The sequence below is a fragment of the Phytophthora parasitica genome (genome assembly GCF_000247585.1).
Source record: "Phytophthora parasitica INRA-310 unplaced genomic scaffold supercont2.2, whole genome shotgun sequence".
Lineage (NCBI taxonomy): Eukaryota > Oomycota > Peronosporomycetes > Peronosporales > Peronosporaceae > Phytophthora > Phytophthora nicotianae.
Window position 1 is genome coordinate 403,650 of NW_008648988.1, and position 26,258 is coordinate 429,907.

The 26,258-nt window shown below is 49.3% G+C and overlaps 13 protein-coding genes across 14 annotated transcripts; 7 read left to right on the top strand and 6 right to left on the bottom strand.

Annotated features, from left to right (window-relative positions):
- The first annotated feature begins 65 nt into the window (after positions 1-65).
- PPTG_02185 lies at positions 66-2,506 on the top strand. 2 transcript variants are annotated; one of them, XM_008893204.1, is made up of 7 exons: positions 66-518; positions 595-722; positions 826-901; positions 968-1,674; positions 1,746-1,776; positions 1,848-2,140; positions 2,230-2,506. In XM_008893204.1, the coding sequence occupies exons 1-7, from the start codon at positions 132-134 to the stop codon at positions 2,246-2,248; spliced, it is 1,641 nt and encodes a 546-aa protein (XP_008891452.1). In that variant the 5' UTR covers positions 66-131; the 3' UTR covers positions 2,249-2,506. The 2 variants fall into 2 exon arrangements, with proteins under 2 accessions (XP_008891452.1, XP_008891453.1); XM_008893205.1 differs by having other exon boundaries at positions 1,848-2,506.
- A 66-nt stretch (positions 2,507-2,572) lies between these two features.
- PPTG_02186 (hypothetical protein) lies at positions 2,573-3,600 on the top strand (the record flags this gene model as incomplete). Its single annotated transcript, XM_008893206.1, has 2 exons — positions 2,573-3,510; positions 3,588-3,600. 2 exons carry the CDS (start codon positions 2,573-2,575, stop codon positions 3,598-3,600), a joined length of 951 nt encoding a protein of 316 aa, XP_008891454.1.
- Positions 3,601-5,244: 1,644 nt separating this feature from the next.
- PPTG_02187 (hypothetical protein) lies at positions 5,245-7,692 on the top strand. The gene has a single exon (XM_008893207.1). It carries the CDS (start codon positions 5,409-5,411, stop codon positions 7,530-7,532), a length of 2,124 nt encoding a protein of 707 aa, XP_008891455.1. The 5' UTR covers positions 5,245-5,408; the 3' UTR covers positions 7,533-7,692.
- On the bottom strand, positions 7,661-8,316 carry PPTG_02188 (hypothetical protein). Its single transcript, XM_008893208.1, has one exon. It carries the CDS (start codon positions 8,308-8,310, stop codon positions 7,840-7,842), a length of 471 nt encoding a protein of 156 aa, XP_008891456.1. The 5' UTR covers positions 8,311-8,316; the 3' UTR covers positions 7,661-7,839.
- On the top strand, positions 8,280-9,217 carry PPTG_20892 (hypothetical protein). Its single transcript, XM_008894319.1, has 2 exons — positions 8,280-8,418; positions 8,504-9,217. The coding sequence occupies exon 2, from the start codon at positions 8,562-8,564 to the stop codon at positions 8,883-8,885; it is 324 nt and encodes a 107-aa protein (XP_008892567.1). The 5' UTR covers positions 8,280-8,418; positions 8,504-8,561; the 3' UTR covers positions 8,886-9,217.
- Positions 9,218-9,622: 405 nt separating this feature from the next.
- PPTG_02189 (hypothetical protein) lies at positions 9,623-11,306 on the bottom strand (the record flags this gene model as incomplete). The annotated part of the gene is made up of 6 exons (XM_008893209.1): positions 9,623-10,270; positions 10,347-10,392; positions 10,471-10,538; positions 10,602-10,746; positions 10,825-11,046; positions 11,110-11,306. The coding sequence occupies 6 exons, from the start codon at positions 11,304-11,306 to the stop codon at positions 9,623-9,625; spliced, it is 1,326 nt and encodes a 441-aa protein (XP_008891457.1).
- Positions 11,307-11,857: 551 nt separating this feature from the next.
- PPTG_02190 (hypothetical protein) lies at positions 11,858-14,033 on the bottom strand (the record flags this gene model as incomplete). The annotated part of the gene is made up of 7 exons (XM_008893210.1): positions 11,858-12,375; positions 12,441-12,531; positions 12,594-12,708; positions 12,781-12,863; positions 12,937-13,420; positions 13,488-13,605; positions 13,676-14,033. 7 exons carry the CDS (start codon positions 14,031-14,033, stop codon positions 11,858-11,860), a joined length of 1,767 nt encoding a protein of 588 aa, XP_008891458.1.
- A 364-nt stretch (positions 14,034-14,397) lies between these two features.
- On the top strand, positions 14,398-14,799 carry PPTG_02191 (hypothetical protein; the record flags this gene model as incomplete). Its single annotated transcript, XM_008893211.1, has 1 exon — positions 14,398-14,799. One exon carries the CDS (start codon positions 14,398-14,400, stop codon positions 14,797-14,799), a length of 402 nt encoding a protein of 133 aa, XP_008891459.1.
- A 283-nt stretch (positions 14,800-15,082) lies between these two features.
- PPTG_02192 (hypothetical protein) lies at positions 15,083-15,712 on the top strand (the record flags this gene model as incomplete). The annotated part of the gene is made up of 3 exons (XM_008893212.1): positions 15,083-15,247; positions 15,325-15,408; positions 15,473-15,712. 3 exons carry the CDS (start codon positions 15,083-15,085, stop codon positions 15,710-15,712), a joined length of 489 nt encoding a protein of 162 aa, XP_008891460.1.
- Positions 15,466-16,414, bottom strand: PPTG_02193 (hypothetical protein). The gene is made up of 2 exons (XM_008893213.1): positions 16,161-16,414; positions 15,466-16,089 (listed from the first exon to the last, which is right to left on the bottom strand). The coding sequence occupies exons 1-2, from the start codon at positions 16,291-16,293 to the stop codon at positions 15,848-15,850; spliced, it is 375 nt and encodes a 124-aa protein (XP_008891461.1). The 5' UTR covers positions 16,294-16,414; the 3' UTR covers positions 15,466-15,847.
- Positions 16,415-16,951: 537 nt separating this feature from the next.
- PPTG_02194 (hypothetical protein) lies at positions 16,952-18,836 on the top strand. Its single transcript, XM_008893214.1, has 6 exons — positions 16,952-17,233; positions 17,306-17,403; positions 17,466-17,771; positions 17,836-18,297; positions 18,365-18,520; positions 18,593-18,836. The coding sequence occupies exons 1-6, from the start codon at positions 17,062-17,064 to the stop codon at positions 18,656-18,658; spliced, it is 1,260 nt and encodes a 419-aa protein (XP_008891462.1). The 5' UTR covers positions 16,952-17,061; the 3' UTR covers positions 18,659-18,836.
- Positions 18,679-21,480, bottom strand: PPTG_02195 (hypothetical protein; the record flags this gene model as incomplete). The annotated part of the gene is made up of 2 exons (XM_008893215.1): positions 18,679-21,181; positions 21,244-21,480. The coding sequence occupies 2 exons, from the start codon at positions 21,478-21,480 to the stop codon at positions 18,719-18,721; spliced, it is 2,700 nt and encodes an 899-aa protein (XP_008891463.1). The 3' UTR covers positions 18,679-18,718.
- A 141-nt stretch (positions 21,481-21,621) lies between these two features.
- On the bottom strand, positions 21,622-23,591 carry PPTG_02196 (hypothetical protein; the record flags this gene model as incomplete). Its single annotated transcript, XM_008893216.1, has 2 exons — positions 21,622-22,391; positions 23,246-23,591. The coding sequence occupies 2 exons, from the start codon at positions 23,589-23,591 to the stop codon at positions 21,622-21,624; spliced, it is 1,116 nt and encodes a 371-aa protein (XP_008891464.1).
- Between the last annotated feature and the right edge of the window lie 2,667 nt (positions 23,592-26,258).

A 26,258-nucleotide genomic window follows, 5' to 3' on the forward strand; every position in this document is an offset into this window, starting at 1 on the left:
TGCTTTTCGATTTGACGAGCAACTTAAGGAGATGGTTTCTTAGCCTCACCCGGTTATGTGCGTGGACCTGCAAAGGCAAATTTGCTATCTGGCACCGTGGCCGCCACCGGGCCATCGCCCAAGCGCCAGCCATGATGGAGTCGGGGCGCAAGCGGGTAGAGCAAAAGGGCCGCTTCACGATTACAGAGATCATCCCTGGGTCGCCGTACTCGACGCGGCTGTCGTCTCCCACGTTTCAGGACGACGCGGTGTCGGTCTCGGATTTCCCAGCATCGATCGATGCTCCTGTGTCTACAGGCAGCTGCAGCGAAGTTGCTAGCATCCAGCCGCAGTCTACATCTCTCCAGCAACTTAAGTTGGCGGAGAGCAATGGCGTCGAAAAGATCGCGATCAATGGAGCTGTGGAACCTGCTCTAACGATGGAGTTGCTATCGGAGACACATACCCAGCCGCCCGAGACAGTCTTGGTGCCGCCCGTGCCCATCGAAGCGAACGTGGCTGCCGGTCTTGCAGCCGAGGTGCGAACCTTTGAGCATTGTATTAAGGTTGTTTTATTGGAAAGAAGGTTGTAAAACTGACGTGGTACAATCGTAGCCGGAAGCTTCTACGGGGGATTCCGTGGGCGAGGTGTCGACCGCTACGACTGCCAGTGCGACGGCAGCGCCCGGTTCGCCATCGCGAAAGTACTCGTCTCCAAAGAAAACGGTGCAGGGTGCCCGCCGGTGCGTCTTTTTTCTCTTTTGTGTAGTCGCTTCGCGTCAATGTGGAACGCTCCTTGCAGAATTTTTGACTTACTGTCTATGTGTGCTTGTGAATTTTCAAAAGGGTCAAACGCAGAGGACGCTTCACCATTATTGAACTTGCATCCGACTCACCAACCTCCAGGAAGAACGCCGACGACGTAAGTGTCTCGAGATACTACTGAGAACTTATCTAGCTAAGAGCTATGTGTGACTTCCTGGAGCAGCTGTACGATCATCGCTTTGTGACCACGACGTCGATAGCAGGAACTTCCGTTGAAATCGCCCCAAAGCTGGACAACCAGCTTAGTCGAAGCTCCGACAACATCGAGCGTCGCAGCAAACCGAAGCGAGCGACTCGCTCCATGCCGCGTCTTCGACAAACTTCTTCTTCCATGCGTCGATACCGGCGACGAAGCGAAAGCCCAACTCGTGAGTTGGTTGAGTCTGTGAATGTGGTGGATCCCATCGGAAACCAGCATCAGCAGCAGGAAGCGACAGCTTATACACAACTGAAGACGTTGGCAGTGACCGAGAACTCGGATCCTCTGACTAATGGATCCTTGACCGGGGCCATTGCAGCTTCAGCTGGCACTGCAATCGCATCGAGCACCAGCAATGCAGGATCGGTGTCTAGCTTGGCTATCCCGGACTGTGATGCAGCTGTCACGATCACTCCAACTTCGGTTCGCCCTGCCACACCGTCGTCTCAGCTCATGAATGTTCCCGAGACCAACGGTAGTGTCGTCAACCTACCACAAACTTCAGTTACCATCTCGACTACCCAATTCCTGCACCAACAGCAAACGATAGCTTCGCTTATTCGACAACAGCATGATCTAAAGCAGATCATTAACGTGCTTCAAGAGCAGCAACATCAACTCATGACCATCCCAACGCAGATCAACGAACTCAAGCGTCAAAGAGCCAACCTGTACGTATTTCCTACTAGTGTGTTAACGTTCTTGTCCTGGATCTCACAATTGTCACCTTTTTTTTGCATAGCAACATTGGAGAGACGAGAGACGAAGAAATGGTTAGTTCCACATTATTCTTTGTGTTACTATACTAGTACGAGCTGAGCTAACTCTGCTTTGTCATACACAGCGAGAACTGCACAAGAAGGTCGACAAATTGACGCAAGCCAATGAATCTCTTCACTCACTGATTAACGCTGCCGAGCGTGAGGCGCGTCATCGAACCTTGGAAATCGAGTGCTTGTCGGAAGAGAACGACGAGTTGAGGCACCGCTGTGGACAGCTCGAAACGCGCTACATGGACGAGCGCAAGCAGAGCTTCGTATTGGAGGAGGAGGTCCAGCGGCTGCGTATGCTGTCTCTGACTCTACAAGAGCAGCAACTTCGTCAGCAACAGCAGAGCCAAGCAACTCACGCAGCAGTGTAAAGAGTGTTTTTGCCAGTGTTCCCAAAAGTTTCAAGTGACTAAATACGAATTTCAACTTTTTGCTTTTTAATGCCTCGTCGCAAAGAAAACAGGGCTCATTTTGAAATCGGAGAGAAAATATGAACGCGCAGGGGCAAGAAAAATGTACTGAAAATGTCGGAAGCGCTAGCAACGACATTGAAAGCGCATTCACAACGATGGTGCAGCGGTGGCTTGTTAAAGGGTCTAATGGTGAGTGGCAGCTTGCTAAGTCAAAAAAGCAAACCGGTACCGCAAAGTTGACCCAACGGCGAGAAATTGCTAAAAAGCAATCAGAGCAAGTTGCTCAGTTCACTACGCAAGTCAAAAACGTTAGTATCCGGGTCAATCAATTGAGTCCGCACCATATTCACAAGAAATTCACAAAGGAATTCTTGGAGCGATCCAAAATGCGATTTGCTGGATTGCGGCCTAACACGCTCGAAACAACGCGTAGTGACACGAACGTTCCTCAGCAGCGTCCGCGAGCAGCTCTTCGCAATGATGAACGCTTTCTTTCAAAATGCAACAAGGGATCTGGGAATGAAATGAAGGACGAGTACGTTCGAGTAGAGTATGAATCGTCGACTCAAGTACAAAGCGCCAAACAGACGCAAGAGCACATTCTTGTTCTAAACGACAAGGATTTCAATACAAGTAGCAAACGCGCCGCCGCCTCCCCACCAATTCCAAGAACTGAAAGAATATCGAAGATGCCACGTTTCCAAGTAAATAATTCGAGAACTCAATTGAGTCCAGGGAGTGGAGATTCCTCGAAAGTGAAGAAGGAGTCGAATATGGATTTGCGCAATTTGGCGAACCAAACTCCTAATATGGAGGGCACTAAAACCTTCAAAATTACTCTTGAACGCACTGCAGACGGAATCCCAGTGCTGTGCAACGGCCAACGGAAGTGCAAAAGTGAAGACTGCTACAAGGCTGAGAATCAACATGGTTATTGTTTAGCGCATGGACGTAGTGCTACCGAAGTTGACAAGAACGCCTTGCCTTCACAAGACTTCAGCCAAAATATGGCTGGAGGAGGAAATGTGGCAGGAAACTTGAAGCAAACGCCAAATCTTTCCCACGTCAACCACGACAATTCTTCAACTTCTGATACTGACATGACAAGTTCGCGCAGTACGTCACCATCTACGTCGACTAGTAAAAGCCGTCCCAAGCTGCAGACAGCCAAGAAGATGCCGAAGCCGGCGGCGTCGGATGCTTGGCGTTTGTCGGATTTGCCGAACCTCTTCCGCAATGCAAGCTGCAAGCGAACAAGGAAATCTGCGGTGGGAGTGAAGGAAGAGAATGTTGGCTACGCAAGCCCCGCAGACCTAGAGGAAAAGTGTAGGAGAACTAAATCACCAAGGCCAACTGGAAGATCAATACGTGGTGGTAAGGTTAACGCGCCTGTGTGTAAAGTGAAAAACTGTGAGCAAAAGGTGGCGTCGGAAGGGTTTTGCCGGACACACTACGAGTGCAAACGATGCAAGATCGATGGTTGCAGGAACTTGGCAACCAGCGGAGTGAGAGGTCTATGCTGTAGCCATGGTGGACGGTCGAAGTGTCTGGTAGAGGGATGCGTGAAAAATGCCCATTACCGAGGCCTCTGTAGTACCCATGGAGGACGCAAGCCGTGTCAGGTAGAGGGCTGTGTCAATAAAGCTAGTTATCGAGGCCTCTGTTCTAGCCACGGAGGCCGAAGGACATGTCAAGCAGAAGGGTGCGCAAAGGCTGTTTGCCACCGGGGCTTGTGCTCTGGTCACGGCGGAAAACGACTTTGCAACCGTGAAGGTTGCAATAAAAGCTGCCAAAAGCGTGGACTTTGCGCGAAGCATTTTCGCGAAAGCCAGGGCCAAGCAGGGGAGTCGTTGCTGTCCGGTGGCCGCGATCGACTACGCGTTAAGAAGGAAGAGTTTGAGGACTATTAGGACGTGGTGCCACGAGATGCATGTCTGATAAGCAGAAAATTTACGTGTGTTTTTTGAAGTTCGAGAACGAGATGAATGTCGGAAAACTAGAAAATTTACGCGTGATAATGACCGGTGAAGGAAGCCGATCGCGATGTGCTCGCGCTCAGATTTTTGAGCAACACGCAATGATTGGCACTTCAACTTCCTCGTGTCCACAATGTGGTTCCGTTTTGCGTCGGTTGTTCTTATTATCTTAACCAGGCAGCGAACTCTCAGCTGACGAGTCGGCTTACAGCTCCAGAATGTACATGCAATGAGGCTGACGTGAGCAGCTACCTTCGCCTGGCAATTACCTGCACCCGCATCCAAGTTCTCTGGCAACCACGAGTTGCGGAATAAGAAGGCTGTGTGCTCAGATCCACACAGTCACCACACGCCGTCAGCGGTTCTCTGTTATCATGTGGGCGAGCGCTGCGCTCCAGCGTCTCCACTGGCCCCGCTTCCACCTCTGACATGCATCACCATGCGGCATGTGTCATGTCGGACAGCCGGTGGCGGCCACAACTCAAGTCTCCCTCCACTCGTCTGAATTCGATGGTGGTCAGTGGAGCTTCGAGAAACGTGTCCCTCATGGCGTCAACACACGTTGTAGAGCTAAGATTTGACAACCGCGACTATTTGCCTTGTGTAGTGTTGGATGCAAGCGTTTTCGTGGCGAGTTGCGCGTGGCGGGTTCTACCTTGTACCATCGCGCGGGGCCAAATATACACTTGGAAATCCTGGGAAGTGAGCGGGAGTGAGCTGTAATCTTTGTTGTTTCCCCCACTGAACCTATTGCCTCTCCCTACCGGGTAGAGAGGTGGATATCCTCAGCGGCAACAAGACAATGATAGCTCAACTTCCAGTGCTGTAATCTCAGTTTTGGATTGATATCTGCCAAGCTGTACCCATACTCCGCCCGTTGGAAGGGCCCTTCATCGCCCCAAGCAGAGTGCAGAAGGGTGAAGTCGCCGATCCACCGAATTACGGGCGGCTCCGACCGTAAATCTCGAATCATATTGGGCTAGAGGTCTCTTCATTTGCTTTCACTATTGGTGTCCAGAAACGGGCCAGAGGTCACGCACGCGAAACAAATACACACAGGTCGCTGAGAAAAATAATACACAGAGCCCGCGCGTTCTCATCTGTCCAACACACGGGCCATTCCTCGAAACGCTGGCTCCAGCTTGGAACGGCCTTCCTTATCAGACAGAAGCACAGCGCGTCGTGGCAACGACATCCACTCCCTTCTTGGCATTTCCGCATTTCCACATTCACTCTCGATTCGTTGATGGTCACGCAGCGTGTGGCGCCCATACGTCCCGACGACGCCAGCGCTTACCACGCCGGCAAGACCACGCTGGACGCGATGCTGGCGCGTCAGGACAGGTCTCCGCACTCCGTGGAGCAGGCGGAGGCTCTGGACGACGGCTACGACGACACAGCGCCATTGGGACTTGCCGTGAACACGCGCAACTATCAGGCGCTGCTAGATAACCTGGCGCGAAGAAGACGCACAAACTCAGGGGCCTCCGTCTCGAGTGGCGGTGTGTCACCGGCCTACCAGCGTCAGACGTTGGCTGTGTGCCAGCAGCAAATGGATAACCAGCTCGAGAGCCCCACGTTGGCGCAGACGGTAACAGTAGACGAGGAAGAGGAGGACGAGGAAGAACGCGACCGTACGGTCGTGGGTCTACCCGTTGACACACGGAACTATGAGGCCATCGTGAGCGGCAGTCGCCCCATTCACTCCGATCCAGGTACATTCAACCTCCTGAACCGCCGCGCAACGGTCGCTACTATGCCGCAGATGCCGCAGCCAGTGAAGGACAGCGAGGAGATGAGACCAGATCAGAACCAGGCAGGGGATACCGGCGAGGACGACGCCGTCATGGGACTGCCCATCAGCACAGGGAACTACGTGGCGTATCTAGCAGGTCAGCAGGGATCAGGAATACAGCAGGCAGGACACCGTAACCGCGGGTACAGCAACTTGGCACAGGAGAAAGAACCGCGAGTAAGCGACCCGTACTTGTCCTCTTCTCGACGTGGACGGTCTCCGCCGGACTCGTACACTACAGCACCAAGCAATAACAACCAGGACGACCCACGTCCGTCCTGCTTTGACAACCGCCGGGCATCGAACGCGGCGTACGTTCCTCACTCCGGTTGGGTGTTTATTCAGCATGGCGCATTCAAAACGTGGAAGCGCTACTACGCTGTGCTCTCAGGGACGGAGTTTAAGTACAGCAAAGGTGTGGGTCAGTCTCCAAAGGGCTTTGGACTGCTGATGTCGGTGCGCAAGTTGGATTCCCTACGCTACGGACTGTTCCTTGAGTTCGGTGATGGCAGTACACTTCAGATTCGCTGTTCGAACGAGAAGGAGTTTGATCAGTGGCTTGATGCGATGGAAAAAGTGATTGAACGCAATCAGAACCTCAATTCGCAGTCCAAAACGTCGTATACTCTCACTGCATCGGAGCAGCACGAGGGGTATCTGTTCAAGCAGGAGAAGAACAAGGCCTGGAAGCGCTGTTTCTTTGTTGTACGCATCGATGGGTACATTGAGTGTCGAGACCATGAGCGTGGTACAGTTGATCGGAAGTGCTCAGGGTATATCAAGGCTGTGTCATTCGCCGACTGCCACGCTAATGGGCTAGCGATCCAGCTAAGCACTGATGTGTCTATGGTGTGCTACGCGGACTCGTACGACGAGCAAATGCTCTGGTACGGCGCAATATCAGCAGCTGCCACTGCGAACGGCAAGACGGCACAACCCAAGACGTCGGTCAAGAGTTGCTACGTACAAACGGCGCTGTCGAACCACGCAGGGTGGTTGTACAAACAAGCGGGATTATTTAAGGGCTGGAAGCGGCTGTACTTCACACTACACGGCGTTGAACTGGCATACGCTAAGGACACAAACTCGGAGACTGTGCTTAGCGACAAGGCGCACTCAGTGGAGGAATGGGAGGGACACGCGAATGGACTGTTGATCCGCTTGATAAGCGGACGCGTCTGGAAAGTTCACGCCGAGTCATACGAGACAGCCAAGCGATGGCGCTCCGTTATCAGCAGCGCGTGCCGGCACGCGGAAACTTTCAACTTGAAGAAATATTTGAACAGTAGACGTCGCAAGAAATTGAGGCCTGTGTTTGGTGGCTGGCTCACGGAAGTGCGGAAGGGCTCTCGCTTGCGTCGGTTCTACGTGATGGACGGCGCGACTTTGGGTGTTGCCAACGATGTGGACAACCAGCTCGAGCGTCTGGGCACTGTCGTGGACGTGGGCTCAACGCGTGACCTGGAATGCGGCATTGTGTTCACCCTCTCCAACGGAACCAAGCTCAAGGTGAACTGTGACTCGCTGGCCGACTCGAGGTGCTGGTACGAGTGCTTGAACTTTTCGCTCAAGTAAGGACGTGCTTTTAAGTGAATTTTGTACAAAAGTGACTGTGACGTCAGTCGTAGGGTAATATGACTGCGAAGTCTAGGCCTGACGGAAGGGCTTCATTTTCGTAGGTCAGTCAAGCAGAAAGGAAAGTATTTAGTTGTTTCAATTGTTATTTGTTCGAGTTTGTTGTTGCTTGGCATGTACCTAAAAGCTTAAGTTGAAGTGATATACAATCTTATTCGCGGCCATTACTGAAGCAAACAGGACGTGTAAGCTCTGATGAGTCATTGAACACGCTGTTCGCAAGGTATCCAGTTGAAAGATATCCTGTCTACTTCCTCGCTTTGGAAGGTTCAGACTTGAGGGGCAGGCTCCGCAAAGCTTCGAGCGCGAGTTTGATGGCATCTCGAGGTGGCAGCTCGTTTTCGCTTTCGAGTACGGCTAATGCAACACGAGCGGTGATCTCGAGGAACTCACTGAAGACAATCATCCGATCTTCAATACGCTCCAGCTCACGCATTCCCGAGAAACTTTGCTCCACAGCACGATTGAATAGCGCTTCCTGTTGCTCAGTTGTGCCGGAGCAGAACATGCCGCAGTCGTACAACATGCTTCTTAAACCTACCGCTGAGAGCAGTAGGGGCCACGTAGACGAAATTGGCTGAGGCGTGACAACCGAAGCGTCTTCTCCCTCCGGGCTGTCGCTTTTATTCCGAAGAGACGGCTTCGGAGCATGTTCTTGCGCATACTTCGCGTACAACTTGAGGAGCTTCGGTTTGGCTTCTTGGAAAATCGCCACCATTTTCTAATAACATTACAGCAAACACCTTCAAACATCAAGGTACGTGGCAAACATGGTAAGGGAACGCTACGTACATCGTGGTGGGAGTGATCTCGAAAGGGTCCACTGGTGAGTCGAGTGATAGTGGGAAGAATTTTGGTCTTGAGGATACCGTCCAAATGTTCACTAAAAGGATCTTTCGTGGACGACACAGCTTGCACTACCCTTAGCAATGCGTGAATATAGCCGACTCGGGACAAAGTGCCTCGATCATGCATGGCTACGAGTGTGTCGTGACGCAAACACTGGGTGACCACCTTGTCCACGATTTCTTGGGCTTTACCATCATGCAGTCGTGCCAGTTCGCATTCATGAAGGAAATGCGCGAACTCTGCCCCGTTCATACCGTAACTGAGCTCACTGCTACCAGTAGCGTAGTGCATATACCCCGCATTGAGTTCCGAGAAACAAGACAGCAGCAATTCCTGAAGGTGTTCACGTTCGTGTGGGTCCTTTTCAATTTCCTCGGGGTGTATGTGACTCCAGTCGTACAGGAATGCAGCCTCCACCTCCATGTCGGACAAGAATTGTCCTGAATTCACTTGTTGCAGCATCTCAGCACGGGCGTACGCTTTCATTTCTTCTGCAGCAGATGAAGTTCCGTCTCCTTTGGCCTCGGAGTCACCGACTTGTTCGCTCGATGTTAGTTGCTTCACCAACGTACTCGGAGTCTTAGCGTCAGCTCTAGTATCCGCAGGATCCGGAATGTCAACACGGTTCTGCGAAGAAAAGAAGGCATTCGTCGTCCAAGCTGTGAATTGAGGTGTGCCAATTTCGTTCACAGGCACTTCTTGCTGAAAAAAAGTCATAAAAAATAAGTAGAGAAGTGTAACACTTAAAATAATGCTTCATACCTGCAGTTGTACGGTCAAGGTTTCGTTATCCTTACAAACGTCGACTATCCTCTTTTCAGGACGCAACACTTGGCCATTCGTTTTTACGATTCCAGCAGGAAGGAAAAACCCTTGCTTAATATGGGCGTCCTCGCGAGTACGGCAACGACCGTGCGGTGCAGCTAAAGCATATCGCTGAGCTACCGCCAACCCGAGCCAGCGACAGGTTTGACCTCCTTCACCACAGGGAATCACAAACTGCAAACCATGCACCTTGACGTTGACACGCATTTATCCGAGATAACGATTGTCTTGAAAATTCTGCTGATAAATCCTTGTGAACAGACGCAAACAGCAATGCTCTAACGGGTCTCGAGATAAGTATATTCTTTATTTATTGCTCATCTCTGCGTCTGCATCGCATATTGGTCTCCTCCCGACTAGTCCAACAACTTGGACTCGATGTGGCGCCCTGCAAATTTGCACGGTCTCGATGATAACTCACGCTTCTGGCAGCAGCTCCACTGATAGCCTTCGAGTGGATACTTGCGAGCTACGAAGCGACCAGGGTGGAACGAGCACGAGAGCGACGTGTTGGACTTGTTGGTGAACGTCTCGTTGCAGTTCCTGCACCGACGAGGCTTGTACATCGTCTCGAGTTCCTTGGTGATTTCGGCACGATCACGTGCTCGTTGTTTCTCGCGCGTAAGCTCTTCCTTCTTGACCTTGCGAAGATACTCTTTCTGAGTATCTAGTAGTTGTTGCTGTAGCTCACTCACCTGACACACGAGGTCTTCAATCCGGTCTTTTGACGAGTCATCAATGCGCTCGAGCGTCTTGACTTCCGTCTTCTTACTGCGGAGCTGCACAGTCTTGCGCTCAATCTCGGCTTCCTTCTCTTCAATGACCTCGCGCGCTGCCACCAAACTTGCTGACAGATCCTCCATTCGAACATTTAGACGAGTGATCTCTTTCTTGAGACTTGCGTTCTTCTCGCGAAGTTCATCGATTGTACGATCCTTGTGTCGTAGCTTGCTTTGAGCCGTCTCAACCTCGACGTCGAGCGCATGAATGCGGTAGCTCGCTTGCTGTTCATTAAAAACAAATGTTGAGTGGGTCTCCGTATTAGAGAGGTCAACGGAGGCTTATAAAATGATTGACAACCTTGGTCTCGGACTTGACATTTTCAAGCTCTTTCGAAAGCGATTCCCTGTGGTTTCAGACATAACAGTAAGTGAATACAGTGAGGGTAGATCAAATGAACTAAAAAAAAACTATCAGGACGCACCTCTTTTTTAGCTCATGGAGTGCAGTTTTGTTCTGTCCGCGAGCAGCTTCCCACGCAGATTCCACAGCCTGGAAAGTAATACCGACAGTGAGTTGATAAGCATAATCAGTATGGGTGCAGAGTGTACGAACCGCTAGTCGAATAGCAAGATTTTTGGCCTCCTCAGCTTTGTCACTTGCGTCTTCCTCTGCAGCTGCCAATTTGCGCTTGAGTTTTTGGTTCTTCTCCTTCAGTTCCAGAATTGTGTTTTCATGCTCGATACCCACGACTTCCATCCTATTATTCCAGTTACCAATTCAAAAAACACTCAAGTCAGAGCACAAACTAGACACTGCTAGCTTGTGTTTTTCGTACTCTCGAAGTTTTTCTTTCAGACGAGCACTGCGCTTTTGTGAGTCCTCCAACTCCTTTAGCAAGTCCAGGCGCTTCTCGGTCTCCCCTTTAATGTCCGAGACCTGTTCCATCAAGAAGGAATTCTCACGCTCAAGTGCGAACACTCGTTCGCATTCACGCTCGTATTTCTTAATATACTGCTCCAATTTCGTCGTGGCGGACACTTTATCCTTATGTTCAGCCCTGTCAGCAAAACACCGTTAATTCCCCTGTTACTTGAAACAAGACTGCGTAGTGTTCACTGACTTTCTGGTCGCAGTCTCGCGACTTATGGTGTCCTCGGCAGTCTCTTTGAAGCGCTGTAACACTCGTAGCTCGCCCATCATCTTGGCCTTCTCGAGACGCAAGTCTTGGTGATCGGACAGCAGTCGTTGGTACTGATCTTCCAGGCCTTTGGCTTTCCGTTTCCACATCTCCTCCGTCACACTCCAGGTATCCGGCATGTTTAGAGGTTGCTTGAATAAAAGCTTCAAGTGTCTGGGGCCTTCCGACGGAGGAGGAAGGAGATGGCTGGACCTGCTGAGTGCAGCAGGCAGCAACAACAATTATAGAGTTCTGGTTGAAGCCACCTTGTCTAAAATTCTCAGCCATACAAGCTACAAAAACGCTGATCACGAAGGCTATTAGCAGCAACGAGAAGAGTGCAAACGACATAAAGATAGCTAGCATACCTTGCTGCTTGTACGAGAGGAGCTACACCCTATCAGCTAAAGAAAGAACAAGCTAACACACACAACATGCCAAGAAAAGCATGTCATACAGCACCTCCCAGTGGCAAGGGTACATTGCTTAGTCCGCATGAGTATCGACAATATGCTCAACAAATGTATACAATGACTTCCAAACTTGCCTGGAAACTGACCTGCTTTGAATGTTGAAAATAGTCGGCGATGACGATAGGCTGCACATTTCAAGAATTTGAGAGTGAGATTTTTAACGGCCGTAGATCCGTTGAAACAACACATTTCGACGAGTTTTACCACATCCATGGGTATTATTCATCATCGTTTAAGTCGTCGAGATTGGGCATGACTCGCCCTGCATGTAGCTCATCGGCCCCAGCAGGATTGTTGACTTCCTCTGCATCCCCATTGCTTTCAACATCACTATCGTCACTGTCATCTGCAAGAGCAGGCATTTCACGGCCCGTATGCGCTTCTCCTGCATCGAGGATCTTGGGCTGTTCCGTCTTTTCCTCGTGTTCAGCCTCACTCTCGGAGGACGAGCCCTCTTCTAACCACTCTTGGAATTTCTCTGCACGCTCCTTCTCCTCGTTCTTACTTTCGTGATGCGTGTAGTCTGTGCCGTCCCAGAATCCACATTCCAGCTTACGCCCGGCAAAGAATCGACCGTTCATAATCTCAACGCACCGCGCAGCACTGCCACTCGAAGCGAACTTGATCACCACTACGCCGTCCACGTGCTTGGCGAAGAGTGTGATCTTTGTAACCTCGCCAATCTTAGAGCATTCGCCGTGGATGTCCTCCTGCAGCTCTGTCTCGTATGCTTCATCTGAAAATGCACAATATAATTTAGATTTCCGAGCATTAATTGAACAAAATCTCAAACAAATGCACCTTCAATTTCAGCAGGCGTAAACATATGCTTGATCACCACAATACGCAGACCAGCAGGCTCATTCACTTCTCCTTCATTCCAGGAAAGCGCCTAAATTTCCACATATGGTTAGATTACATACCCAAAGGTTAAAAACAGCAAAAAATTGTTACCTTTTCTTTCTCAAACATTTTGATTCTTGCGCGTGAGTCGATCTTGAGCTTTTTCCGCTTAACAAAGTCTCCTTCTTTTTGTTGAAACACTGCCGGAGAGACATCGATGGGCCAGCTATCAAGATAGTGCAGTTATAACGTTAGCTGACAAGGTATAGGTCATCTAGATGCTGTCAAGCACACGTACTCTGGCCGGATCTGTGATTTATCGAGTAGCTGCACGGCCAGCTCCACTGACGCCTCCTTCATATAACACACTGATCCATCACCCTGCAGTCAGAAAACCCATGAACGAATTAGACTCAACCAACGCGTGGGATTATTTAAGCCCAAGAGAACGTACGTTTAGACCGTCACTCTCTTTGTTTTGGTAGAGCTTAATGCGGGGCTTGCCAGTTGCAATATCCGGTTGGATCACACCACACTTGGCGAAATGATCATGTACTTCTTGCACTGTGACATCCAGCGGCAAGCCGTTCACGTACACCCACGTGTTCTTTTTGCTCTTCTTCCACTTGTCGTTCTTCTTCTTTTTCTTCTTTTTCCGCTTTTTAGCAGCTTCGGCGTCTGCTTCTGATTGATCAGCAGGTTTTGCCTTCCCAGCCGCTTCTTCTCCAATTGACACTTTCTGGTTGTCAGTGCTCCTTGGATTCTCGCTCTTGTTCTCGTTATTATTTCCTCCTTGTTTCTCCGCGTTGGCTTCCCGCATCGCTTCTTGCAGCGATGCCAGTTCCTCCTCAATTTTATCCTCAGGCGTCACGTATGTCTTGGATTCAGCATCAAACACATATCGCTTGCCGTCTTCAGCAACAAGAGCGTCCGTCGACCTAGTTGCGCCACAAAAAACGTAAGTTAATACCGTTGTTTTATCGAAAAGGTACAAAATAGTCCTACTCTTTCTCAAACACTTGTTGCTCGATCGGCACATTGCTGGCTTGTTCTTTAAGCTCCGCTTCTCGATCAAGATCTTCATTAGCTTCTTGTAGAAACTCTTTTAACGAAGGTACTTCACCTGTGCATCGTCAGAATACAATAGAAATTACTATACACTCATAAATTGCTTCATCAATTGCAATACCTACCGATGGGTTTCCAGCCGTCGAGTTGTTGACTCCAGACGAGCGTCATACCGTCCACTTCTCCATCCACAAACAGCTGCACAAGTTGCTGAGTCGTGTTGGGGCCTGTCCGCACTGATTCTTTGCTGGGATTCGTCGGATCCTCGGCCATATAGTACCATACGGCCGTCCAGACGCGCAAATAGGACTCAAATGGCTCCACACTGGCGATTGCTGTCCATTCTGAGAGACGCTGAGTCCACACTAGCTGCTGGGGCTGAATGACGCCCTTGCGTAGTAGCTTCTTGATGATTGGAGCGCTTACAGGGCCCTTCTGCTGCCCCGTGACGGCGTCCAGGTACAGCCACAGCTCCGCCGTCATGGTTTGTCTGCGAGCTTTATTATGAGTAATTGATTGGGTGAAAAAGTGGATTGATTTTAGCGAATCAGGAAGCTGAGGGAAAGTGTTATCAGGGAATTGGCTACAATGACGACGGTGAATTCCCCCCCCTGTTGCTTGTGGGAGGTATGGCTGGCACGAGGACAGTAGCGTCGCACTTTAGTACGGAGCCTGGACGCGGTGACTTCGTGGAGGTTGGCTATGAGTCACTGGACAACCAGAGAGCGGTGGCACTTGTGACACATCCTAGCGCAGGCGCCATTTCGACGTTTGTAGGCACCACGCGAGATAATTTCCGAGGTCTGCGAGCGTTGCATTGTTTTGTAGATAGTTGTTGAAGGCTCTGATGGAGTACAACATGATTAATGCTGTAGGTAAGAAGGTGGTGCGGCTGGAGTACGAGGGATACACGCCGATGGCAGTATCCGAGCTGCGCAAGATCTGTGTCATTGTTCGCGAAAAGTGGCCAGATGTGGTCGGGGTGGCGTTGTTTCATCGTCTGGGAGTGGTCGAAGTGGCGGAAGCAAGTGTGGTTGTGGCTGTCAGCTCACCACATCGGCGGGAGGCGCTGGAAGCTTGTGCGTTTGCCATTGACACGCTCAAAGCCACTGTCCCTATATGGAAAAGCGAGCAATACGAAGGAGACACGAGGACGTGGAAGGAGAACGTTGAGTGGAAAAATGGAGCTGCCGCAAGATCTTCCTGCTGTGGTAGCAAGCGAGTCATGGTACCCGTTGAACCCAAGTAAATCAAACTACGCTGATTGTTAGGCGGCTAAGGAATGGCGACAAATTACTTCTATGTTGAGCTAAGAGGGGTAATGGTCTGCCATTACTGTAGCGCTCGAGTGCACTCACTGTGCATTCACATATCGTACAAGAACGATACTCGACGACTACGTGTACATGTACTTGCCGGGATTCCAATCCAAGCGACTACATGATGTAGTCGAGTATAGGAATCATGATTCCGGTTTGGATATCCTTATCCTCTAAATATAGTGAAGTAAGGGGCTCATCGTGATCACAACGATGGGAGCAGTACGCGGCATCGAACCCCGGCGACTAGCATTACGATACGAGCCCCCAGGCATCATTGTCGAGTATATCTACCACAGCACTGCCGCCAAGCAGCTTTATCACCACGAAATTGACTTGAAGACGGAACTGGCGTCGGTTGGAGCAAGCAGGTTTAGCGTAAGTGAGACTTTTAAGTTCTCGATAGACCTCTTACACATTGCAACGTTGACAATTCTACTACTCCTCGCTGCAAGGAATATCGCATTGACGAGGTTGTCAACAATATCATTAGACAGCACGGCGACGTTGTCGGGGACAGCAAAGTTTCGTCAGCACAGGTGGGCAATACCCTGACACGTAGTTGCCATTGTCAAACTCACTAACGCATTGACTCAAGCGCAGCTTGTTCGCCTGGTTCGGAGGCTTGTTGATCATCAAACCACAGCTCAAGAAGCTACGTCGGCACCCATTCTACCACAGGCAGACTACAACCGCGTGTCTGAGATGCAGCTCAAGCAGGTGAAGCAGAAGATGGACCTGGTCTTCGAGCAAAACATTATCCGCCCAGACCAAGAAGGCTTTCAATACGACAAACAAGTCGCGTTTCAGCCAGCGACAGAGGCTTCTGACTGGGACGACTAGCACACGATAACAGTCATAAAATAAACTGGATAATAGCAGATTACAGAGTAACAGCGCCCGATAGCACCCACTTCTCGTCCCTGATGCAAATCGATCGCCCTTTGGTCGCGCGTCATTTCCAGGCTTTCGTCGAGCTTACACGCCCTTCTTGCGCAGCTGGTGGAAGTGCACAAACTTGGATTTCCGCTTCTTGGTCTTCTTCTTGTCCTTCTTAGCCTTCTTGACGTCCTCCATGGTAGCGTCGGCCTCCTGGTTCAGTAGAGCGGCCTCAGCCTCCGCCGGGGTCTGTTCCTTCACCACTCCAGTGATCTCGCTGCTTGCTACGGGCACTGAGGCGCCCATGAGCTTCTTGAGACTTGCCACCGACTTGCCAGTGCCTGAATTTAATAAAATATTGTTAGAGGATGTAGAAGAAAAAAAAACTGGGAAGTCGTTTAAGAGCTCCTACCCTGAGCTGCAATGGCTTTCTTGAGGTTTTCCTGGATCTTGGCCTCCTGAATCGCCTGGTGCGGCACGCCGATGCGCTTGCGCAGCTCCGTACGGAACTTTCGCTTGATCTTGGAGCGCAGACTCTTGGCCATCGTGTAGTTTGGGTCTAAGGTGCTTTGGGTGACGTCCGAAGGCGACGCAACTTCGAATAGCCAGCAGAGCAAACAGCTTTGGTCCCAGTGGCCAATCAACCCTTCGAAGCAGACAATTGGTGGAAACTAAACTTAAGTGGAGAAATGATTGGAAGAAAAGAAAATATGCGACGTGTGAGAATTGTCAGCGGTGCAATGACGTTGTCAAGAGAATTGTCATCGGTGGTGCGAATTGTAGCAATGTACGCTACATCGTATCCGCTTATTTGACAAGCTATCCTTATAGTCCTTGCTGCTGCGTTAGCCTTGATGCGGTAGTTCACACACTACAACGCTCTCCAGTTCTTGAAGAACTTCAGTTAGGACGCCTGTCAGGAACGTACTTAGTCACTCTATCCAACCCTGGTTGCAGTAAACGTAGCGTACTGTAGTTTTATTTGTATTAGTTTCGCGGCATTGGTAGATATCGCCTTCATCTACGAGTCAATCGCATGCTCTCGGAAATTGCATTCGTTGGTCAAAGCCATCACGCCCGTCACATGCACGTCCGGATAAAAGGACGGCACAATATTACACAGGTTCCATTTTTCACTATTTTAACGTTTAGAACGCCTATGCCATCCGTATGCCAAGGGTTTCATGGAATATAGGTGGTCGTTGTGATGCAGCATATGATTAGATGCAAAAGCTTTTCTCGCTGCTTCGACCTGCTGGAACACAAGTTCAACACCAGAATCGATTTAGCCGCAGAGCTCCATCTTCATCGCCATGTTCTCGGCCGCATCGCTCGCTCGCCGCGTTACCATCAGCACCAGGTGCCACGTGCGTCGCCTCTCGTCGGCATCGACGCTCGGTTGCTTTCCAGGCACTGAAATGCCTTTCGTACCCGAGGTGGTGTTCCGCGACCCGAAGGAGAACGACCCCATTCCGTGTTTCCGCAGTATGGCAACACTTTACTCACTCCCTAAACTTTTAGAGGCAATCGCTAATGAATTTGGTCATTTTACTGCAGTTCTTAACGAGAACGGAGACGTCGTGGAGGGCGCCACGGACCCGCAGCTCAGCCAGGACCTGTGCACGCAGATCTACAGCCAAATGATCCGACTGAATGTACGTTGCAGTAGTAGTTACTTTGCGGATTCTTTTCTAGCGTTAACTCTTCATTTTTACAGACCATGGACAATATTTTCTACGACGCGCAACGGCAGGGCCGCATCTCGTTCTACATGACGTCGTACGGCGAAGAAGCCATCTCGTTTGGCAGTTCGTCGGCGCTTCGTCTTGGAGACATGGTATTCGCACAATACCGTGAACCAGGAGTCCTTATGTGGCGTGGATTTACACTGCAAGAATTTGCCGATCAGTGCTTCAGCAACAAGGACGGACACGGCAAGGGCCGCCAGATGCCAGTCCACTACGGATCCAAGAACCTCAACCACCAGACCATTTCGTCCCCGCTGGCCACACAACTACCTCAGGTATAGTATACAGTTGTAATAGCAAGTGAACGTGTTACTGACGCGTAGTATTGCATGTTTGCAGGCTGCAGGTGCTGCGTATGCGTTTAAGTTGGCAAAGGAGGACCGTATTTCGGTCTGTTACTTCGGTGAGGGAGCAGCCAGTGAGGGAGATTTCCACGCTGCGTTGAACTTTGCGTCCACGAAGGACTGTCCCATCCTCTTCTTCGTCCGAAACAATGGATTCGCCATTAGTACACCTACAAAGGAGCAGTTCCGTGGCGATGGTATTGCTTCCCGTGGCAGCGGATACGGCATTCCCATCATGCGCGTTGATGGCAACGATTTCTTGGCTGTACACGAAGCCACTCGCCGTGCTCGCGAGTATATTCTGAAGGAGAACCGCCCCGTGCTTATCGAGGCAATGTCCTACCGCCAGGGTCACCACTCGACCTCGGATGACTCCACACAGTACCGAGCTGTTGCTGAGATCAAGCACTGGAAAGAAACCTGCGATCCAATTGAGCGAACTAAGCGATATCTGCTGGTAAGCAGCAGGATGATGATTGAGCTGTCTGGATGTCGTTTCTAACGTTTGCTTTGATGTTTTGTAGAAACGTGGCTGGATCACGGAGGAGCAGGACCGCCTCATGCAGGACAATGAGCGGACAAACGTACTTGCAGCTCTACAGCAGGCTGAGACTAAGGGACGGCCCGTACTGGAGACGATGTTTGAGGATGTATACGACGTCAAGTTGCCGCACTTGCTTGTACGTTTACTGCATTGGTGCTATGTTGTTGGTTTGCAATGAAACTCATTGGTACTGGCTGTGGTTTTACAGGAACAAGAGCGCGAGATGTTGGAGCACGTTTCAAAGTATCCTGACTACTACACGGAAGAACACTAGAGGGACTCGACAAAGTGTAATTCGATCAATGCTTTCTCTATTTTCATACATGTGCTTTGTCTATGCTGGACCCAGCTTTACTGTGATACATCCGCTTATTTCACGGCAGACTTTTGGTCGCATTGGCCACGACGAAAGCAGCAAGTCAGAGCTCAGACCATCGGACGAAGCTGCAATCGCTTGTTTGACGTCGATGTAGAGCGAACGCAACGCCATTTCGGCTAGTTCATCCTCTGCCTCGTTGACGTGTTTCTTATCGCGGGGATCTTGCGAGTGTGGGGTGACTACCAAGCAGATATTCGAATTGCCCGAGCGAAGCGCACTCATTGTATTGTTCACAAGATCTTCACGATAGGATTCGTCCTCGAATACCCGACGGCAGTGTTGAACCTGGACTATATAGGCAGCGACAGCCTTCGTGGGGGCATTTCTGTAGGATGGGTGAACTTCTTCGTGTATCTTGTTAGCCCTTTCAGTGTCTCCATCAGTAGAGTCACTCACTTTGACAACCTTCGCAAGCTCTTGTTGCAGGGAAATGGAATTGTAACCTTGTTTCATGCCAACGCCTTTTGCCCCAACTTCGGTTAGTTGTGTTTCGAGGGGTTTGAAAGTCAAGTTTTGCCACATTTCTTCGATTCGAGTGACACCATCCCACGTGGGGAAAATGCCGTCGTGGTCTGACGATTTAGTCGACAGTACGTTAGTCGTTGATGAGCTTACCGAAGCAACTTGACCCTGTGCATGTTGAGCTTCACGTTTCTTTTCGTTCATCAGCAAAGGCGGCTCGTGTTCAGCTAGCATTTTTTCCATCGCAGCAAGCTCAGTCAGGTAATTTGATTGTTTCGTGGTGCCTTCGTGCTTGGTTAACTTCGAAGTATCACTGAGTGCTCGTGCTGGACTAGAATACGAAGAATTCAACGCCGATAAAGCTGCAGGCGTTCGTTGAAGAGACGGGAGCTTGTGAGGAGGCAGCAAAGTTTGTTCGCTATAATCCTTGGTCTGAGTATTTTTCCTATGAAGACCTGCACGTGTAGCCATCGTTTTCGGAGCTTCCACCGTTTCCATCCACTGCTGTCGTAGTGAATGATACTGTTTAACGCATGCACCACAAAGTGGTTGGGGTTCATAGAGCTGACTGCGATCACGCTTCGGTAGACGGTGCTGCAAATGGAACGTCAATGCTGAATGAAACTCTGTAAAGCCGCCTGCAAGACTCATATCCTGTTGTTGAATAAAATCATCGTAAAACTCACAACTTCGTAACATTTTCTTCGTGAGATAACCACTCGGTTCGTTACTATCGTCTGGTCCATCAATGCCATTAACTTGCTGGTTTTCTGTCTTTGACGAGCTTTTGCAGGCACAATATCGCCCAGCACAACGCCACTTCCTCCACTTGGGAGTTGGAGTGACCCCAACTTCAAATCGAGTCGGTGCTGATTGAGTTCGTGACAGACCTGGTAAAGTCTTAGTGGACAGTGACGATGTTGTTGCTGCAGACGCAGGACGAGTGGAAGCAAGCGTAAAAGCCTTTACTTGTAGCAACCACCAAGTCCCAGAAGTGTCTTGAAGTAGATCTAGCACCAGTTCATTGAATCGAATCCGTAGAGCCTTCTCTAATAACATTGCACACATCGAAGTTAATAGCCGAGGTTCCGACCAGGCTTGATCGACGGTACATTTAACTAGCTGGCATTCTTCACGGCGTGTTGCTGTAAGTCTGCCACAAACGCCTCCACCAGAAATGATCCAAACAGTTGATGAGTTTTTATCCCTATTACGCGAAGCACAACGTGCTATCCAAGCTTTTCGTTCAGCTGAAGTAATCATATCTGAAGTTGTGAAAGCGTTGAAACGAATCGATGCTCCCTTGAACGGAATATACCTCTGAATGGCATGCAAATCGGTGCCGGAGCCGGTATCACTGGAGTTTATCCAAAGCTCATCTGTTGCCTTTTCAACCTCTTGGCGGGTACGTAAAAGCTGTAACTCGTTGTTTCGAGACTCGAAGTTTTCAGCGCACTTTCTCACTGCACAAATTCCAGATGACGAACTCGATACGATATCCACCAGTGTATCGCGGTGTTCTTGCCAACTACATGATCTCACATACACACGGCACTTTAAAACAAACGACGGGATCTCCCCGCTTGATCTTACTGCTTGTTGATCTTGGTTGTGTTCCTGACAAAATAATAACGCGACACCAAAACAATCTTCACTACCTTGACGACGAATCGGAACTCGAAGGAGAATTGGCGCAACTAGAACAGGAAACCCAGCCAACTCTACCGTAATAACACCATTGGAACAATCCCCGCTTTGCGATTCTGCGGAGGTTTTCTGGAGTAGTTGGCGCACTAGCTGCTGAAAGAACGCAAGTCCAGGTCGCCACGATGGCTGGTTTGAGTACTGGATAGCAGAATAATTTGCTTCATCCACGAGTGCTTGATGTCGTCGATTCTGCGATTCTTGCAGTGCTTGTTTATCCGCTGGCGTGTGCACTAATGACGGAAGTTTCACCTGCTCAGCATTTTGATAAACCTTGAGCCATTTATAAGAGCACGGCACTATTTACTTCTTACCTCCTTTAGAGCGACATCTTTAAGAGCACTGGCTGCGGTATGTTGCTGAGCATGTTGCATGAGTTGATGTCGTCGTGCGCGGCGTCCGCCACTGCGTTTCTTCTTTTTATCAAGCTTTTTCAGCAGCCTCTCGGGTTTATCATCGTACAGATCTTTGAGCCACACTCGATACGCGTCCTTGAGCTCTTCACTGTGCAGCTTTGCATTCACTCTCGTACCCCTCGTTCCTATCGACATTAGTAACCAGGTCTTCCAGTGATAAAGCTAGCGAATAGGCCACTATTTTTATGCTGAATGAATAGCCAAAATACTCATATTGATGAGAGCACGTGGCCGTCAAACTAATCTACCCTAAAATGTAGGACTAGACTGGCTTCGCTATAGCTGCCAGTCGTAGTTGTCGATCTGGAACTGAGTGAGCGACGTGATCACCTCGTCGGCATCACCAAAGAGCTCCGACCTCTGTGCTTCGTCCCAGTGGATGCGCACGTCTGGGATGGCAATACTATGCATATCCGCAGCATTGGCAGCAGTGTAGCCGTTCACAGAGTCCTCAAACACGATGCAGTGCGGCGGCTTCTCGCCGTCCTCTCCCTCCTTGAGACCAAAGAGACGTTGACCAGCCGTGCGGAAAATATCGGGCGCAGGCTTCCCGCGCTTAACGGCCGGGTCGTCACCACACACGATCGTGGAGAAGAAGGAGAAAAGCTTCGGATGGTGCTTGATCTTGGCTTCCACGACGCTCCTGCTGTTGGAAGTGGCCAGCGCGATGGGAATGCCCCGTTCGTGCAGAGCGGTCAGCACTTCGAGGCCGCCCGGGAGTTCTTCGACACGGTCCGACATGTCACGCATGCTCTTTTCCCATTGCTTGAATAATTCTTCCGGAGTGATGGCCTCTTCGCTGAGACCAGCAGCAGCAATGGCCATGCTTGTCCACTCGACAGCAGGACGACCGAGAATGGTTTTGTGCATGGCCATGGTGAACTCTTTGCCGAACTGACGCACAACGCCGTCGATGGCGAGGCGGCTCAGCTCCTCCGTGTCCAATAGCGTGCCGTCCATGTCGAAGATGGCACCGTGCACTTTCGGCTTCAGCAGCGCGGGGTCGACGTTGGTCATAATGATAGAGCCTTTCTTCTCTTCTTGGACTGCAAATGGCAGAGTGACGTCAGACGAATTTCTGAAGTTGTCTATGCTTTTTTGCGCAAGAGTTATGATTACGATTACGTATTGCGAAAATCTGAATTAAACGTTGAAAATTGACGGATTCTTTTTTTTTTTTTTAATATTGCACCATTCCATTAATGAAATATTACACTAGGAATTCGTGTTGGGCTAAGGATTATCCCAACCCCACGTCAGTTTGTAAATGTACAGTGTTGTTTAACTCAAACCGGAGCGAGTGGGCCGCACTAGGTACGTTTCGACGAGCAACAGCGATTCGCCCGCTAAATTTATTGTACGTAATAAAAAACATTGTAGTTTCTGTTCTGCGATGGCACGATACGAGTCTAGAACGTAGCAAAATTGCAATTTTTTTTGCAATCATTGAATCCATCTTGTGGAATTGGGAGCTACACCCGGTAGTCTCTCTAAATCATTAAGCTTTGACGGGATCCTAACGACGACACTTTTGCGGCAACAACGCATATATGGTATTACTCAGAGCAGCAACCGGCTCTCCCCGGAAACGCGCCCGCTTTTTAGAAACCGTGTTCTAAACTAGAAATTCAGATATGAACAAACAAATTTATTGATTTCTTCAAATTGCAACTACCAAACCTGCCATGAATTGACCCGAGGTAGGATTAGCAGGGAAAAACCAGGATCGCACCACCTATCTATATACCATAAATAACTCGTTTCAGTAACATTAGGGCGACATAAGCGCAACATAAGAGCAACAATAGAGCAACATTACCTTAAACTCGGACTTGAGCAGCTCCTTTGAGCAGGTAGAGCGGCAGCACGTGTACCAGTACTGGACGGAATCTTCACTAACCGGCTGCGTTGGCCTGTGGAAGCCGCATGCACCATGCCGCCAGCAAACGAACAGCACTGCAGATCTTAATCTTGGCGTCGGTGAAAAAGGAGCTGGTCAGCATTCCCAGGGAAATCTCTTTTCCTTCAGCATGCTGTTTTCGGTGGCAACACCGCCACGGCTTGCGCACAAGCGAGAGCCTCATCGGCAAGGAGCATGCTGGGCATGTCTTCTCCTTGTCGATGAGCCCCACTTTCATGCACCAGTCCACGCAGCGAGCCTCATCGCAGGTAACCTCCATCACCTTGTCGAATGAGAAGAGGCTCGCGTCGTCGACGTGGTACTGGAACGGGCTGGGGGTGGCCATTCGTGTTGCTGCTGATGGTGGGGGTCTTAGTCTTGGCGAGGGCTAGCTGGAAGATTGCAAAGTGACTGAGGACTCTATGTGTGTAGAGTTTTGTAAAGCGGGCATTGTTTTTCGGATTCAAAACAAAAACTAAGTAAAACATATTTCTTTGTTCCTCACAATTCGGCGGGAAAGCGGGTGTATTTTCATCTAGCGCGCTCCGCAATTGGCGCCATGACTAATTTGATTTCTTTTGTATGCACACCCTAAATGTAAATTTTTGGTCTGAGCCTGTCAGATTTAGATCTGATAATTCAGATTAAGAAAGCGGGCGCGTTTCCGGGGAGAGCCCAGCAACCATTAGTGACTGGGTCGTGCTCGGCGCGGCTTCTCAGTACTACCCACAGGAAGTTACCAACTGCGGTATTATCAAGCTCTTAGTTAATAGGCCGTCAGTTTTTAAGTGAGGAGGACAAAGCGGACATACGCCAAGCGTCCTCCTCGCCATTAACATCCCTCGGCAAGTGTTGTCACTGTGGTCGCATATAACCCACTTTATCCAGAATCCAGTTACACAACTTATCCAGCAGAATACCATACGACCTTTCGTATTTCTGGACTTCTCTGTGGCTTATTTAGGTTCTTAAAAGTGAACACACGCCTTCCTATCCTGACTTCGATCACATCTGCATGCCTTATCCAACACAATCAAGCTGCGTCCTTTCCCAAATAGCATATGACCTTTCGTTGTCGCGACTTTTCGCGCATCTGTGATCCAAAATTGGCAGCTCCCAAATTTTGTGACACTTGAAATTTGAGACGTCACATTACCCATACTTATTCCCTAATTTCCAATTTTGTGACCCAACCAATTTTCCTTTTCCGATTCCCCCATGGTTTCTGCCTCTATATTTCACCTTTACCTTTTCCGCCTTTGTGGGCACCAACTTCCTTAACTCATTCACTCTCAAACTTGCAATCAACAATAAAGGTCCGACTTAGCGCCTCTGACCGCTATTAAACCCTTCGGTGGGGGGCTTAGGTTCCTTACACCCACGAGACTTCTGAGTTTCTCAAATTGAGTTTGAATGCCTTTGTGAGGGCATCCGCTATCATATCATTTGCTGCAGTATGATACTTCTATTCCTCCCTTATCATGAATCTCTCGAGCATATAGCCCTTTAATATCAATGTGTTTGTCGATGTATGATTTGCTGGCTCCTTAATGATACTAATTGCCCGCTTATTATCACACCAACACACTATTGGATGTGATTGCTTAAATCCCAATTCCTCTAATAGTACACATAACCATTCGCTTTTCTTAATACCTTCACTCGCTGCTATTAACTCAGCCTGCGCTATATGAAGACTCACAGTACGTTGCCTTGAACTTTTCCAAGTAATACACGCATCTGCCATAATACTCACATACCCAGTCACTGACTTTCGGTTTTCGTTAGCATTCGCGAAGCTCGCGTCTGTGTACAACTCATATATTACTTCCTTACGTTTTCCGTCAAATACGAGTCCGTACGTCGACGTTCCTTTCAGATACTTTAGTACTCTCTGGGTGGCTCTTCTTATAGCACGACATAAATTTACTCAATTCTCTGACAGCATTTGATATATCTGGGCGTGTACCACGCACAAGATACATTAGTGATTCCACTAAACCTCTGTAATCGAATGGTTGTGCCGAGATTTCCGCTGGCCTTAAATTTTCTTCTTTCTCGAGTACTATATTCTTTGCCTGTGGTGTGAATTCTGAGTTACACTCAGTCATATCAAATTTTATAGCAAGTCCATAATGTACCTGTGCTAGGACATACTTAGAATCATATTTGCCCGATCCCTATTCAGAAGATAGTGGATATCTCCTAGGTTCTTCATAGTAAATCTTGAAGCCAATTGGCCCTTCACCTTTTGCATCAATGTCATGCTACTAGAAGCGATAGTAATATCATCCACATAGACGCAAATAAGTACTATATGCGTCACTCCATTTACCTCCCACTTTTGACGGTACAAATAGTAATCCTTTTTACACCGACCAAACCCTATGTTTATCAAGAACTTATTTGGGAGTGCATACCATAACATAAAATCTCCGACCTCCGACAACCTCCGATTGCACAAAACAAGGCCATATTTGTGTGTATGTTATGTTTTTGTGCACTAGTTGTGTATGATAGTTAGGGGATCAAATTTTAGGATAGACAAGGCCATAAGGCCGGTTGGTAGCGAGTTTGTAGCCGGATTCTTAGGCTCTGAAACGGCCTGTGGGCTAAAACCCGGCAAATTACTGATTATGCATTTTTTTAAGCTCGGAGGCGTGTTCTCTCTACATATCAAATAACAAAATGAGGCCCCGGTCCAGAAATCGGGGCCCACTCTTAGAAGTACTTCTTCTTTTTTACAACCGTATTTATGCGTAATTACCATCATCAGCGGTTGGCTCCCCCAAAAGACGTGGGTAAATCCTTATAAACAATCTTATATTCAAATGGTTGTCTTATACGACCGAACAAATAAACTTATCGTCATTCTTGATTTTTTTTCTCGTAAGGGACAAGTCGCCCTACATGCTACTGGTCCAACTATGACTCGCCGCCCTGGGTATCTTCATGTTTATATACTGCGTGTATTTGCGATGTGCAGCCACTTCTGCTCTCTATGCGTTGTGTG